The 15192-nt window shown below is 39.8% G+C and overlaps 1 protein-coding gene across 5 annotated transcripts in view; it reads right to left on the bottom strand.

Annotated features, from left to right (window-relative positions):
* Positions 1 to 3033: 3033 nt before the first annotated feature.
* Positions 3034 to 15192, bottom strand: part of LIMA1 (LIM domain and actin binding 1) — a 68171-nt gene continuing 56012 nt past the window's right edge. For all 5 annotated transcript variants that reach the window (XM_056562080.1, XM_056562079.1, XM_056562084.1 and 2 more), the window contains 5 exons: positions 13804 to 13902; positions 13657 to 13711; positions 12231 to 12331; positions 10401 to 10534; positions 3034 to 5784 (listed from right to left, as the gene is read on the bottom strand). In XM_056562080.1, the coding sequence (XP_056418055.1) occupies positions 4860 to 5784; positions 10401 to 10534; positions 12231 to 12331; positions 13657 to 13711; positions 13804 to 13902 (1314 nt within the window). In that variant the 3' untranslated portion in view covers positions 3034 to 4859. The remainder of the gene's footprint in view (positions 5785 to 10400; positions 10535 to 12230; positions 12332 to 13656; positions 13712 to 13803; positions 13903 to 15192) is intronic.

Genomic DNA, 15192 nt, shown 5'->3' with positions numbered 1-15192 from the left:
GTTGAAAGATGGAGAGAAAATAAATTAATTTATATAATTATATAAATAAAAATTCTTTCTGGATAACCACTTTAACATTCATGTTAGAAGAGGGATGTAAAGAGTTACTAACACACCAGAGTGCATTAAAATAAGGGGTAAACAAATTTATGAATAAGAGGACAAAATTAAAATGTTGACTCTTCGGTTCCTGACCGAAAACAAACAGATCAGCTGCTTATGTTTATCCGACTAATGATTGCAAAGCAATTACTCTGCAATGAAAGGAAGAGAGGTCGTTGTCCTCGGGAACAAGGCCAGCACTTGTCTACTTACAAGGAACGCTTCATGTTAGTTCTCCTTTCATACGTTCCCCACCGAACACATGTGACACCCTGAATTAAAGTACTGGAGGCTCCAGTTCCGCAAGTCATTCTATATCTAGTCTTCCTGTTCATTGTGAAAAGGGAGCAGTGTTTCCACAACCAAGACAAGAAAATGTATAAAATCTGGCAGTTCTATAGTGCTCTTCTTTTATTAGTTTATATCAAAGAGGAGGGGGATTAACATGTTATTCATGACAGCCGAGTGCCCAGATAGGTGCCCTATGTACCTTGTGTACAATACATTGGCAATACATAGGCAATACATAATGTATTAATGAGTGCATGATCTCTTGTTATGTGAGCACAACCACTTATAATATACCCCTAAAAAGTAACTTATTTCAGATATTAAAATTAGACCCAGACAAAACAGAATAAAAAACTATATCCAGTGGGACCAGTGATCAATATAATATAAAGGAGTAATTACTTCAGTGTAGATAGGTACTGCAGATACCTTATGACCCGCTAGGATATATAAAAACACACTATTGCCAGCCCCGACATGTTTTGCCGGTACACGAGCGTTCTCAAGAGGCAAACAGTGGCAACAGCAATGACAAAACAGCCGGGGGGGGGGGGGGGGGGCGGGAGGTAATAGATGTCCCTCTGACCGCATCAACATGAGACTATATTGAACTGCCTATAAGATTATTGATCACATAATACACCAATCAGGGTTCAAAAACACAAACTCCTTCCTATGTCAGGTAAGTCTCCCTTCCAATCGGCGATGTTATTCACTTATGTCATGATGATGTCCTTTCTGCCGGCGCTCTCATCTGTATGCATCCGTAACGGAGTGCTCGTCAACAGCGAGCATAGCGCATGCGCAGCATATCGCAAGAATTCGCAACTATCGCAGCAGCTAGTAGGCGCATGCGTGAAAACTTAGAAAAAATTGCCGTTTATCTCAATGCGCATGCACATAGGGAGAACTAGAACAAAAAAAGTCTATTACTAATACCCTGACATCTTAATCTATAGATCCCTAACACTGACATATTCTAATCCTTATGGTCACCCTCCCGTGATATTTTAGCAATAGTATAACAGATAGAATTATAATAAGGGTTATCACTCTTCTATGTACTGATAAGGTAGTAATTAATCTATCTTCCATTGAATTATTCAACAACATTGCTAATGTAGTTTAAGGGATCAACAGTGTATGAAAATCACACCCCTAATTGAACGTTTCTTCTCTATCCATAAAGTTAATTTAGATGACAACAACTTTATATGTTAATCCACAACGATTGTTAAAATAAGCGGTTTTCATATGTCAATGTATCGTTCAATATTTAATTGCAATTAGTCAGCTGTATAAAAACTCTGGGATATGTGCAAATATCTAATACAACATTAAAGAAAAGCTGCAAATGAGAAACACTCATTTAAACCTGATGGTGCCTGGCTACCAAGTTGCCAAATCCATTTAGCCTCCTCTCGTAGGAGAAGGTTATCCACGTCTCCTTTCCTGGGTCCTAGTTTAAGTTGGCACAGCCCCATGAACCTCAAATCATCGAGTCTACCTCACATAGGAGTTTGTGTTTTTGAACCCTGATTGGTGTATTATGTCATCAATAATCTTATAGGCAGTTCAATATAGTCTCATGTTGATGAGGTCAGAGGGACATCTATAAAACCCCCCTCCGCCATTTTGTCATTGCTGTTGCTACTGTTTGCCTCTTGAGAACGCCAGTGAACCGGCGAAACATGTCGGGGCTTGCAATATAGTGTGTTTTTATATATCCTAGTGGGTCATAAGGTATCTGCAGTACCTATCTACACTGGAGTAATGACTCCTTTATATTATATTTAGAGATGAGCGAACTTACAGTAAATTCAATTCGTCATTAACTTCTCAGCTCGGCGGTTGCTGACTTTTCCTGCATAAATTCGTTCAGCTTTCCGGTGCTTTGGTGGGCTGGTAAAGGTGGATACAGTCCTAGGAAAGAGTCTCCTAGGACTGTATCCACCTTTTCCAGCCCACGGGAGCACCTGAAAGCTGAACTAATTTATGCAGGATAAAGTCAGCAAACGCTGAGCCGAGAAGTTTGTGATGAATCGAATTACTGGAAATTCACTCATCTCTAGTCTAAGTCATAGAGCTAAACAGACGTGCTAATTCAGAGAGGTCTTTTAGGGCATTTTCTAAAAAGGTAAGACTTTCCCTGTGATGTCAATTGATGCTTTTTTACCTAGATTTTGTACAAACCACTTCGCATTATAGTCAGCGGCTCACCACCTTTATATGAAGGGAAGGGCTGATGACAAATTATAGTTTAAGTCTTTATAAAAGGTGTGCCCAACGGGACATGAGCGATCTATCATTTGCCATTTGATCACCTTGTTTACACTGGGCAATGATCTGGAACAAATTAGAACAATGATCGCCCATATGATCATTCATCCATGAAAATGGCCCTTTACATACTTATGGAAATATACTCCTGTCTCATTGTGGACACCCTTGTATATTGCTATAAAAGCTTTTGTCTGTTCTGCAGAAACAAGAAGTATTGGGTTAGTTTACATATGACTGCAGCAGAAATATTTTTGCAATACCAGCAAATGTCAAGTTACTAGACTACACTACTAGTTCAGGCCATAATCTGCAACACATTAAATAAAGCCAAATATGCAACAGAAACATCCACACTGTAGAATAAAAATCTCTTTATTGTCAGATTGGTTTGGAAACAAATATATTACAACTTTTTTTTAAAAAGTACTAACTTTTTCACAACTCATTCACCAAGTCAGAGAAAGCTGCACCTTGTATATATATAAAAAAAATTCCTTAATTTTTTTTATTTTTAGGGAAATTATAAAATCAGCTATGTAAAAAGAAAACCCACATACACAGCCATTGAAAACCAAATCTCATCCATTCTGTAGACTATTCTTATGTAGTGTTTTTTGAACATGACATTACACCACTTTCTCATGTTACACGTTGTAGTGCTTGTGGGAAAAATGCTACAAGAACAGTGACTAAAATGTATTTTACACTTGTGCTGCTAAAGCTGCAGAAATCACAAGTGAAAACGCTAAATCTCCATGTTCAGAAGGTCTTTAATGACCCTGCTTAAGTGTCACACATTCATCAGCGGCAAACCAGGAATGTACAAGTATTCGGTATATTGCATAGTAAAGTCTGCTTCTGATGCAAGATGTAAAACAAAACTTGATCCAACTAGAAATTGCACTGTTCATATACAGAGGAAGCCATCTTGTGCAATTAAACATCGAGGAAGATTGTGGCCATAAAACAAAAACAAAAAACTTTTGCTTTCTCTAAGTAAATGGACAGGCAGCATTCCTCCTATTACGGATTCGGCTCAAGACCCAGTTTCGCTAAGGTTTTGCGGAAACCCATCAACACCATTTTTTGCTGCCCTCTGAAAGTAGCAGAAGGTAGGGATGGACACACTAACATCAATGGTGTATCATAAGTATAAAGATCTTTCCAGTATAAAATGGCTAACCAGTTGCCTTTAAGCACACGTCAATCTTATTGCCACGACATAGTAAAAGCATATTAAGGAAGCAGCACATTGCACTTTATGACCCACAGAGGGCTGAAGAATGCTGTAAGCAGCCATGACTGAAGGCTCTACATACATTAGGACTTTGGTCATTTTCTTCCAGTTCACTACTTTGTTTCTAAAATCATAAAGTGTTCATGAGAATTAAAAATACATCTACATTGCACTTGAAACACTAGAGTTAACAAAAAGCACCTAAAAACAGACTATGATGAAAGATTCAGCCTTTATACAAAGCATATACTGCAAAACTATAAAAAATTGCATACTTTGACAGTTTAAAATATCACAATTGATGCAGTTCTGGCTGTGCAAATCCAAGGGAACAGTTTACCTTCGGACAAACCTAAAATGCTACAATATTATATAATGGTGTATACAGATCTGTGCAAAATAGGATTTCTGAGAAGTGGCGCGTCAATGTTAGCATAACATCCTGCAGGGAGGAGGTAAAAAACCTCCCATTTAGCCATCCATTTCACCATCACAGGATATAGGTGGAGCTTTAATTTGTCCATCAGCTTGACCATGCGTGTTCCTCAAATAGTATAATCCATAAAAGGTACCACACATTCACAAGTATCTGCTGAGGGGTGTTGTACTAACAGGAGCCCCTGATGCCTAACTGCAAGCATCGAGAGTAAATTACAATTATGCATTTGCCATTGGCAGCATGAAGGCAGATTCATTGATAGCAATACTATAATTGTACTACAAAGTGCTATACATCCCTATCACTGAAAACCTGTATGATGAAAAACTAAAACCAAAAGCAAAAAACACATTTAGGGTTTGAAAAACGTAATTAACGACTTAAATGTGGCTTTGGGGCCCAAGTTTTAAAATGTGACTTTACACTAAATACAACATGAGATTAATTTTTCTAGGGTATTAAGGCCGGGACATGTACAGCATAAAAACCTCTTCAAAAGTTTTGCTATCAATCGTCTTCATCGTCGTCATAATAACGATTTCTCTTGATTTGTTCCTCGACGCTTAATTCTTCTACATCATCTTCTCCTTCAAAGTAGCCATTATCTTGAGATCTCCGATTCAGAGTTGGAGAAAGCTCCTTGGACACTACTAGATCTTCCGTGCTTGAGTGTGTAGAATGGGTAGGTTCCTCAGGGGAGTGTTGCTGTTTGGAAACCTCCATTTCAGAATTGTCCCCATTTTCTAAGAAGCTCTGATCTTCAGTGTTTGAAGGAGTTTCATCCTGTGCTTTAGTGTTTAAGGGCAATGTGTTATCCTGATCTAGAACAGCTTCCACATCATCCCGTTTTAAGGAATCACGCTTTCGAAATAGTGGTGGTGACCCAGATGAACTTTCTGATTCTTTTCTGCTTTTGGTGACAACTGGTTTTGCTAAGCTAAGTATAAATGGACGGCTGCGCTCTTTGAGTGAAGACGTTCTCCTAAGCTTCTTTAGGTCAGAATCTTCCTCAGTTTCAGTTTTCAGAAACTCTTCAGTCGGTGGCCATTTTGGCTTGAACATTTTAATGTTCTCCTCTGAACTAGTACCAGAACTTGATTCTGCTGGTGGTGGCCAAGCAATTCTCAGCTTTTTGGTTTCAACTTTTTCTCGCTCATGCATATTACTAGCAGACTTTGCTTCCATGGATGCAGCCAGGACACCAACTTTGGCAATTGGTGCATCTTCAACAACAGGACTGCCAGGGTCTTCAGTGGTATTACTCTGCTGGACAATATTCTCTTTGTCCTCACTGGCATCTTTCTTGCTTTCCCACAGTTCTTTGTGTGGTTTGAGGCCAAAACCCTCATCATAGTTCCCTTTGGACTTAAAGAGCTGGTTGAAGTGAGGCTTGCAGTATGCATTTCCATTCAGTGAGGCATAGCTACCAAGGCTGGTAAAGAAAACAAATATACATTACTTTACAGTAGCAAATCTCATCCAGAGTAGTGAGAAATTATACACAACTGCTCATGCAAGTGGTTAATAAAGCTAGACTTATCAGTAAGTCCCATCGAAAACATCAAGCCAAATTTTACACCTATTTTTTTAACACAAAAATCAGTGTATAAAAGACAGCCAGTGATAAGTTTTACACAAGAGTGCATCAGAAGCTTTATGCTTTATGCGGCCCTGCTACTGCCTAAAAGGAGGGGGCGCTGCTGCCTAAAGGGGGGGGGGGGGGGCGCTGCCGCCGCTGCCCAAAGGGGGCGGGGCTGCTGCCGCCGCCTAAGGGGGCGGGGCTGCTGCCGCCGCCTAAGGGGGCGGGGCTGCTGCCGCCGCCTAAGGGGGCGGGGCTGCTGCCGCCGCCTAAGGGGGCGGGGCTGCTGCCGCCGCCTAAGGGGGCGGGGCTGCTGCCGCCGCCTAAGGGGGCGGGGCTGCTGCCGCCGCCTAAGGGGGCGGGGCTGCTGCCGCCGCCTAAGGGGGCGGGGCTGCTGCCGCCGCCTAAGGGGGCGGGGCTGCTGCCGCCGCCTAAGGGGGGGGCGCTGCTGCTAATGTCTGCAAGGGGATACTACCTACTATTAAAGACAATGTTACAGCAGAAATACCTGCACTAAGGCTGCATTCACACCATGTTTTTGCAGTACAGTTCCCGTATACGTTTTCAATGTGAAAACCGTACGGAACCGTATTGAAAACAGTATGCATTGACTCTCCATTGAAAACCATATGCCAAAAGATGCATCAGGTTGTGTCCGTTTTGCATCACATACGGTTTTGTACAGTTTTTTTTACCTGTACCCAAAACCGTAGTCTACCACGGTTTTTGGTCCAGGTGAAAAACTGCATTAAACCGGATATTTTTTTTAACATGGGAGTCAATGGGAACCGTACAGAACCGTATGTGCATGCGGTTCCGTCCAGTTTTCACCATACGGTTTTTGACTTTGCACAGGTTTTTTTCTTGGAATTTCAATCAAACAAGTGAAACTTTATTCAAAATGGAGTGAAGAGTTAACGTATATGTTTTTCCTTGCAAAACGGATGCAACCGGACATCATTTTACAAACCGTATATGGTTTAAAATTTGTACACATTTTGATACAGTTTAGTCTGGTTTTGAGGAATCCGTTTTTCATCAAAAACCTGATACGGGAATTGTATTGCAAAAACGTGGTGTGAATGCACCCCAACTTGAATTTATAGGTAGATAGTGCAGGTGACCCGGTTTCTACCGCTGCTCACCATGTGGTAACCGGTCTCACCGCCAATACAAATTCTCTGTTCTGTCCAATGGAGAAGAGAGAAATCTTGGCTCATACTACAGCAGCCGCCTCCATTATACACAACAAGGAACCTACATACCATACGGTAAGCAGTGCCAGAGACCGGGTCACCCTGGTGTCAGATTCTCTTTAAAATATAAGCACTCGTACTTGGTATCGGCGAGTACTAGAAGTAAAGTATCGGTACTTGTACTCTGTCTTAAAAAAAATGGTATCGGGACATCCCTACTATTAACCCCTTTTTAATCATTCTGGACAAAGGCTATTGTTACATTTGAGGTGTTTGGGTTTAGTCGTCATTTTTTCTTCTCAAGTAATGTACCACACAAAACATTGTTTTCTTGTAACATTGTATTTTATATTGGTGGTAAATTTGTTGATAAATGCAGCTTTTTTGTGATTGAAATGATTTTTATTATGCCGTTTACTGTCCGGTAAAAATTATTTTTATTCTGCTGATCGGTGCAATTATGGCAATACCTAATCTATAAAGCTTTTTATGTTTTTCCTTTTTACAACAAAATCCTCCCCCCCCCCCCCCCCCCCCCTTTGTGTTGCCATGTTCAGACAGCCGTAACTTAATTTTTCTTCCGAACACAATGTGCGAGAGCTTATTTTTTGCAATACATGCAAAATTTTTGATAATTTTTACTTTTTTTGTACAAAAAAATAAATAATGTGATTCTTTCCTTTTACGGTGTTCACCGTGCGGGATATTTATAGTTTTATAGTAATTATCGTTTAAATCATTACATGTGGCAATACCTACATATGTATACTTGTTTTTATTAATACAGGGCTTTATTGGGAATGGGGCATTTATTTTTTATAGGTTTGTTAACACTTGAACTTTTTTTTTACCTTACCTTTTATACTATACTGCAGTACATCTGTACTGCAGCACAGTATAACTGTCAGTACTGCGCTGACATTCAGCCTGAGATTCACTGGACCGGACCTCAAGGGCTACCATACTTGGCAGACAAGAGGCCATCAGCTGGCCTCCAGCTGCCATGGCAACCAACGGGACCCGGCAATTGCATTATGGGGATGCCAATGGGGACAGGGGAGCCCCCTGCAGTCCTCAGGATTTGGAGCAGACTGCAGTTATTCATGGAACATACTTTTAGAAGGATCAGGTGCTGCACTTTGTTGCAGGTTTTTGCCAGTGTGAACATAGCCTAGTTCAATAATCTGTGCAATTGTAAGGTGAAAGACATGCAATGCTTTGTCATACACAATTTTACTTCTTTACCAGCACTCTTTTTATCAATCCCAAAGATACTGAATGTCTTGACTGCATTGGAGGAAGAAAACACTCCAGTACACTTTAAAAACTGCAGAAAAAAGCCAGGTAAACCAAAACAATGGATTTTATCTACAAGCATTAGACAAAATATTTATTTACATAGAGCCTTAACATACTTCCTTCCAAGCGTTTCAGTTAGCATTTTCGTTTTTCCTCCTTACCTTTTAAAAATCCTAACCCTTTCAGTTTTCCACCTAAAAATCCATATTATGGCTTACTTCTTGTGCCACCAATTCTACTTTGCAGTGACAGTTATTTTACCCAAAAAGTAATGGCGAAAACTTAATTATAATTGTGTGACAAAATTGAAAAAAGGCCATTTTAACTTTTGGGGGCCTCCGTTGCAACGAAGTGCATTTTTCTGTAAAATGATACCTTATTCTGTAAGTTCATATGGTTAAAATGATACCCAACTTACATAGGTTTGATTTTGTTGTACTTCTAAACTACATGCAGGAAAATTTATACCTTTAAAAATGTCCTCTTCTGACCCCTATAACTTATTTTTCCCGCATATGGGGATGTACGAGGGCTATTTTTGCGCCTTGTCTGAAGTTTTTAATTTTCATTGGACTTTTTGATTGCTTTTCTTTCATTTTTTAATGATATAAAATGAACAAAAAAAAAAGTTTTGATTTTGTACTATGACTTAAGTACTACAACATATCTCTAATATACTTTTATTTAAAAAAATGCTTTTAAAACATTTTAAAAGCAATTTGAAATTCGGCCACTAGGGGTCGCCCTCCTAGTGGCCGAATGCAGTGCGGAGTGATATCACTGCAAAATTCCGACTGATTCCAGCAGGGCATCAGTCGTAATTTTGCGCAGGCACATCCAGGGCTGCGCATTGGCTCCCCGTACTCGCCGACTGCCCTGCTGCAAGGTACGGGGGTGGGGTGGTACTCACTGAGCGGCAGGAAGAGGCTCCCCCACACCCGTCCCTCCCGCATCGGCTCCCTCCTTACCCAATGAAGCTCCTGTCCTGGGTGCCTCCAGTTTTACCACTACAACTCCCAGCATGCCCTGACAGCCAATAGATGTCAGGGCATGCTGAGAGTTGTAGTGGTGAAACAGCTGGAGGCACCCTGTTAGGAGAATTAAGGGCGGAAGTTGTCCCCCCCCCAGCAGGCATCAGTGACGTGGTGCCTGCTGGGGAAGTCTGCCTGGTAGTGAGCACACCACCAGGCCGACTAAATGCCATTTTTTAAATCGTAAAAAAAATAATAAAGGCAGGGAGGGTGTTAGGGATAGAAGGGCAATAGGCAGGGAAATAAAAAAATAAATAAATAACAGACACCATGATGGTGGAAGCTACCCTTTAAATGATCTATTTTTATAGTTCTGACGCGGCGATACCACATGTGTTTTTATTTACACACTTTTTTATGGGAAAAAGGGTGCGATTCTGACTTATTAGGGAAGGGGTTAAATCACATTTATTAACTTTAGCAGTGTTAGTCCCCTCTAGTGGCTATATTACTGCATACACTGATTGCAGACACTGTTCAATCCATTGCCATAGGAATGCATTGATCAGTGTTTTCTGTGCTTGATTGCTCAAGCCTGGATTTCACCGAGGTGGTCCCAAACAGCTCCCCTGAGCTAACCGGCAGTGTGTTCTCCAGTTTTAGACGCCGCGATCAACTTTGATCGCGGCGTCTAAAGGGTTAATACCGGACATCAGCCCGATCGTCGATGTCAGGTATTAGCCTAGGAACCGGGACCCTACAGATACGAAGCGCATGCTTCACATATCCTAGCCACGGACGTAAATATACTTATGTGGTCGTTAAAGGGTAAAAGAATGAATTCCCATACTAAATTAATATTCCATATGTCAAGAACATAAGTTAAGGAATATACATGCAGCAGTTACATTGATCAGTCAAAGAACATCTCACAGAAGCAACTTGTTTGCATACAAAAAACCCTAAACCAATCCCAGTTGTCTACACTGGAGTCATTATTTACCTGAGTTTTGTAGAGCAGTGATGGCAGCGAAAGCAACTGTTGTGATACACTTGCTGGTTGGCAAAAAGACGTTCCATAGGGTAAACAGTCTTCTGACACCCAAAGCAGAGTTCTCTTTGAGGTGGCTGAAACTTCTATGCAAAGTACAAAATCGAACACCTAAGTCAATAGTCTGTTAATATGCAAATACACAATTTACCTACTCTGCCACATGTCTACTATACAGCAAAAAGATGGTACAAGGTGAAAAGAAGCTTCTGAGAAAAATGAATAGCTGCAGGAGGACAGAAACATCATAAATAAGTTATCTATTCACACAAATACATGCCAAGTGAGAGAAAAAAAAAAAAAAAAGTCAGATTTTATCATGAGCACAGACAAGTTACAGAACTGAATGTACCCTCCTGAGTGTATAGCTTTATATGGTTGGGCAGTAGCATGCAGTGAACAAAGCATTCTCATGTGACTTGTGAATTAATTATGGCCTTGGCCTCATTGAATAGTATGGGTGAATGCAATAACAGCATGTAAAAGTCACGTACAGAGAGGGTTGTATGCTCTGCCTAGGCCACTGCAGCTTGGAGGAAGACAAAGCCATAAAAGGTGGAGGCTGCAGAGGTCAGACTACAAGGAAAGGACAGGAGCGAATAGGAAGAGGCAGGAGACAGAAGCTGGAAGAGAGAAATGAGAAGTAGTCAAATAGAGCAGTCAAATCTGGCTTAAACGGAAACTAAAGCCGATAAATTATTGTTGCAAATTGTCATTTAACTAAAAAACATTCTATCCTTGCAAAAGTGTTACTTGCATACTGTTCTAACCAAGTTTTTTCAAGCGATTTTTGACCCATCAGTGCTTGCAAAATGTTTATGACCAGTTCAAGAGAACAGAATAAGGTAAAATTTGATAGAATCTACAAGGGAAAACCCCGGGGAAAGACTGGTGTTACCCATCGGAATAATTCAGTAGAGACATTCAGGCTCCTAATGAATAATGTATTCAAGTGTCAGCTTTGTTACAGAGCACAAACTAGCAGAGTTGGTTGAATATCAACACAAGTGACCACATCTCTACACTGCTGTGAGAAAAGCAGAGTCACCTTTGATGTTACCCAAGAGTGGCAATCCATAGTGCTTACAGTAGAGAGAATGGCTGCTAGATACCAGCCATTTGAATGAGCCAATCAGAGTCAGATAGTGACTCAGATTGACTCATTTTTTGTTTTGTGACCGGACCTAAAACCGTGGCATCAGTATCTGACTCCGGTCGGCTCATTCAAATGAATGAAATACGAGAGCGCACGGTTTTCACTCCCCCAGCCGGACCTGGTGACTATTCGTAAGTCTCAGTGTGAAACCAGCCTTAAACCTGCACAGCCATTGAAATAAAAAATATTGAAGCTTTTGATATTCATCAATGACACAATTATTCATCAGTTTGTGTCTGAGTGTTCAGACCCTGACCCATCAGGAGAAGGAGCTGGGAGAAGTGCATGCTTCATACTTAGTGTCCGTGTAAGAGAAAAGATAACACTTTTGCTTTTCATCCATGTCATTGGTCAGGGTCTGGACACTCAGATCCTGACAGAAAAACTTTTGGACATGTCAGTTTTTCATTCAATTTCCTTGACTCCACTGTTAATTACAAATTTTTTGCACAAACTTTACACCAAAAATCCGTAACTAATGCATTACATTAGCCCATAGCATAAAGCAGTAGGCAATGTCTCAATTACAGGGTTCCAGATACACAATGCAATGAATATTACACAGATTTTGTTAAAAGGATTTAAGAAAGGAGGTCTTGTCAACCTCGTCAAAATGAGCCATTTACCTTAACTTTGGGAGGAGTGGTCTCCAGCTGGTTAAGCGCTCTTGTTTGTGGCTTATAACCAGGAGAACTGCTGGGTCTCTGAACCTCATCCTCAGCCTTTCCTGTAAATTCAAGCACACACATTTTTAGTGTATTAACACATTCCATCAACATGTGAGTTCTAGGTGTACATTCAGAGACTTCAAAAGCAATGGCCTTACAAAAAAAAAATTAAAAAAAAATTCACACTAAGTTTTTTCTTTTTTACACTTGAAATTAACACCTTGCTATGCCATTCATGAGACTGAATACCCCTTAAATACTTGTAATTACTACATTCTCTGTACTACTAGCCAGGCCAAAGGAATAGTTAATTAGGTCCACTTGCCCCAACCAGTGAATACATTTAGACCCAGATTTATCAAACAGAATAAAATAAAAAAAAAAAAAAAAAAATAAATAAAAAAAAAAGAGTGATTTTCCCACAGCAACCAATCACAGGTCAGCTAACGAACTCTGATGAAGTGAAAGTTGAGCTGTAATTGGTTGTTGTGGGAAAAATAACTAACTTGAGGCCCAGATTTATCAAACTGTGTGGGGAAAAAAAAAAAAAAAAATAGTGAAGAGCTTCACTTTACATACAATTTTTGCTCTACAGCTCTGAGCTTTGCTGATCTCTTCACCTAGGCAAGTGTTTCAGTGATTTATGCTGCTATGATAAGAGTGAACCCTTTCTTCATAATCATACTATCCCCTCTGCGGTGGCTGTAATGCACGCTGCAGCCATCAGACTTAACCTACTGGCTTTAGTAGAATAGGACACATGTTAGGACCACACTTTTGCTTTTCTAACTAGAATAGATGCCAACAAAAACAGATCAACGTTTGTGTAGCTCTTGTGAGGGCAAGGGCCAAACAATACATTTTACTGCATCATGTTGCAGCTGTGCATTGGAAAGTAAAAAAAAAAAATAAAAATAAAAAAAAAGTTTCAGTATAAAAGCATACAATGCAAAGAGTGCGATTTTCACTTAGAGTACCGGTCATGATCTTGTTCAATTTTATAATCCTCCCTGTTCCCTACCCTTATTATAAAACACCCCCTGCCTTTTCTTTTTAATAAATTTTTCTACCTTTATATTGTGCTGTATTTTCTACTCAGATTCACAGACTGGGAAGAGGCGTTCCCCAGCAGGCGTGACATTATCTGAAGCCATACAGGGGAGCTCTGCTCTGGACAAGTAGGGAGACACCTAGTGGCTGTTTTTTTTTTTGTTTTTTTTTTAAATACAAACTTCATTTTTTTAAATAAAGTACATCAAAGATTTTTATTTATTTATCATAAGGCATGCAATAGCAAAAAATGTTAATGACAGTGCCCATTTAAAAGTGTAAAGATGCAATTGGCATTTTAAGCACCAACAGATGTACTGACTGCAGAACTTACCATTACTATCTGTCAGGCTCTGGGTTGTAGAAGAACTGTTCTCACTTACTGATCTCTACAACACAAAACATTTTTATTTTTTATTTTAAATATATAAAAGTGATGAGACAATTAATGGGGCACTCTCAATGTGAATAATTTTATTACCTTTTCACTCTCCACAGAGGAGCTGGAGCGTGCTGGGCTAGGAGGAACATTCTCCTTATGTTCTGACTTCATGTCGTTCCAAATTGTTTTCATGTCACTCTACAGAAACACCAGAAGAATTTACAGTAATTAACAAAAACATTGACAAACTGGAGCCAATTTGTCAACTATGAATCTTACCCATTGTATCCCTGCAACTACTATGCTGAACAAAAACTAAAAATCTACAGAAATGGGCGGAGCTAGTTCCATATTTTATAAAAAAAAGTGCCAAACAAACAAAAACTGTGGGACAGGCTGCCCACATACACAAAACACCTCTTCTAGGACCCCAAGACTTGCTCACATGGTGGAATTTCTGAGTGGAATCCCACAGGAATGTTTTGCTTCAAAATTCTACTGCACTGTGCATATTGCGGAATTTCCGCGGCAGTAGTTTCTGCAGTTGAAATCCTGATTCCGGCATCTGCAGAAAGATTAGTCATATCTATTCTCTCTGCAGATTCTGCTCGGAAAGGTGTTGGTCTATGGAGTCCTAGTGCCCGCTGGAACGATCAGATGTGTGGAATGTCAGCCCATATTTTCCTGGCAGACATTCCGCACAGAAGTTAATGAACATAGCCTAAGGCTAAAATCCCATTGGTTATTTGTGATATTTGTCTTTTATAGAATATAATAAAATTCTATAATTAATAAATATATTTTATTATATTATACACACACATACAGATATTGCCAAGGTCATCTAAGTCCCTGTTGCATTAAGATATTTGTACTGCACTCAGTTGAGAAGTTATCCTAACACGTTGCACAAACCTAATTTTAACATTAATTCAATTACGGTTACCAAAGGTGCAATACAAAAAAAAAAAAATTACACAAACTGGTGCCTTATGACAGGTTAGTGGACTGATCAAGAAAACCATTGCTACATTACTGAGAGGCATATTTTCTTCTCTATTAAATTCTTTATATCTTCGCTAAACCAAGCATGCATGTTTAGGAAAGAATAGGGCCAGATGCAAACAAGTTACTTCCAATTTACCAACAGACTGCCATATGTACAAAAAGAAAATTAAAAACCAACAGTAGTAATGTGGGTTAAGTAGTGTAATTTATTCTGTGTTCACATGCATCCCCGGTTTTACATCATTATGTTTTCCATATAGCAAACACATTCTTAAATAGGGAATGAGCACCGCATTGATCTATAGAATTATTCAAAAGAGCATGCTGAATCCACATGGTAGAGGATACAGCTGAGGAATAGGCGAGGAGCTGGCAGATTTGTTCCAGCAGAAGTGGTCAGACTGGTTTCTCTGCCTGACAAGTCATTACTTAGTATTTTGTTGTCTCAGGCTCTCACTATTGTTACTGAGGAAATTACTG

Source organism: Hyla sarda, chromosome 2, assembly GCF_029499605.1.
Source record: "Hyla sarda isolate aHylSar1 chromosome 2, aHylSar1.hap1, whole genome shotgun sequence".
Lineage (NCBI taxonomy): Eukaryota > Metazoa > Chordata > Amphibia > Anura > Hylidae > Hyla > Hyla sarda.
Note: the sequence above shows the minus strand (reverse complement) of the source record. Positions and strands in the feature narration are given on the sequence as shown.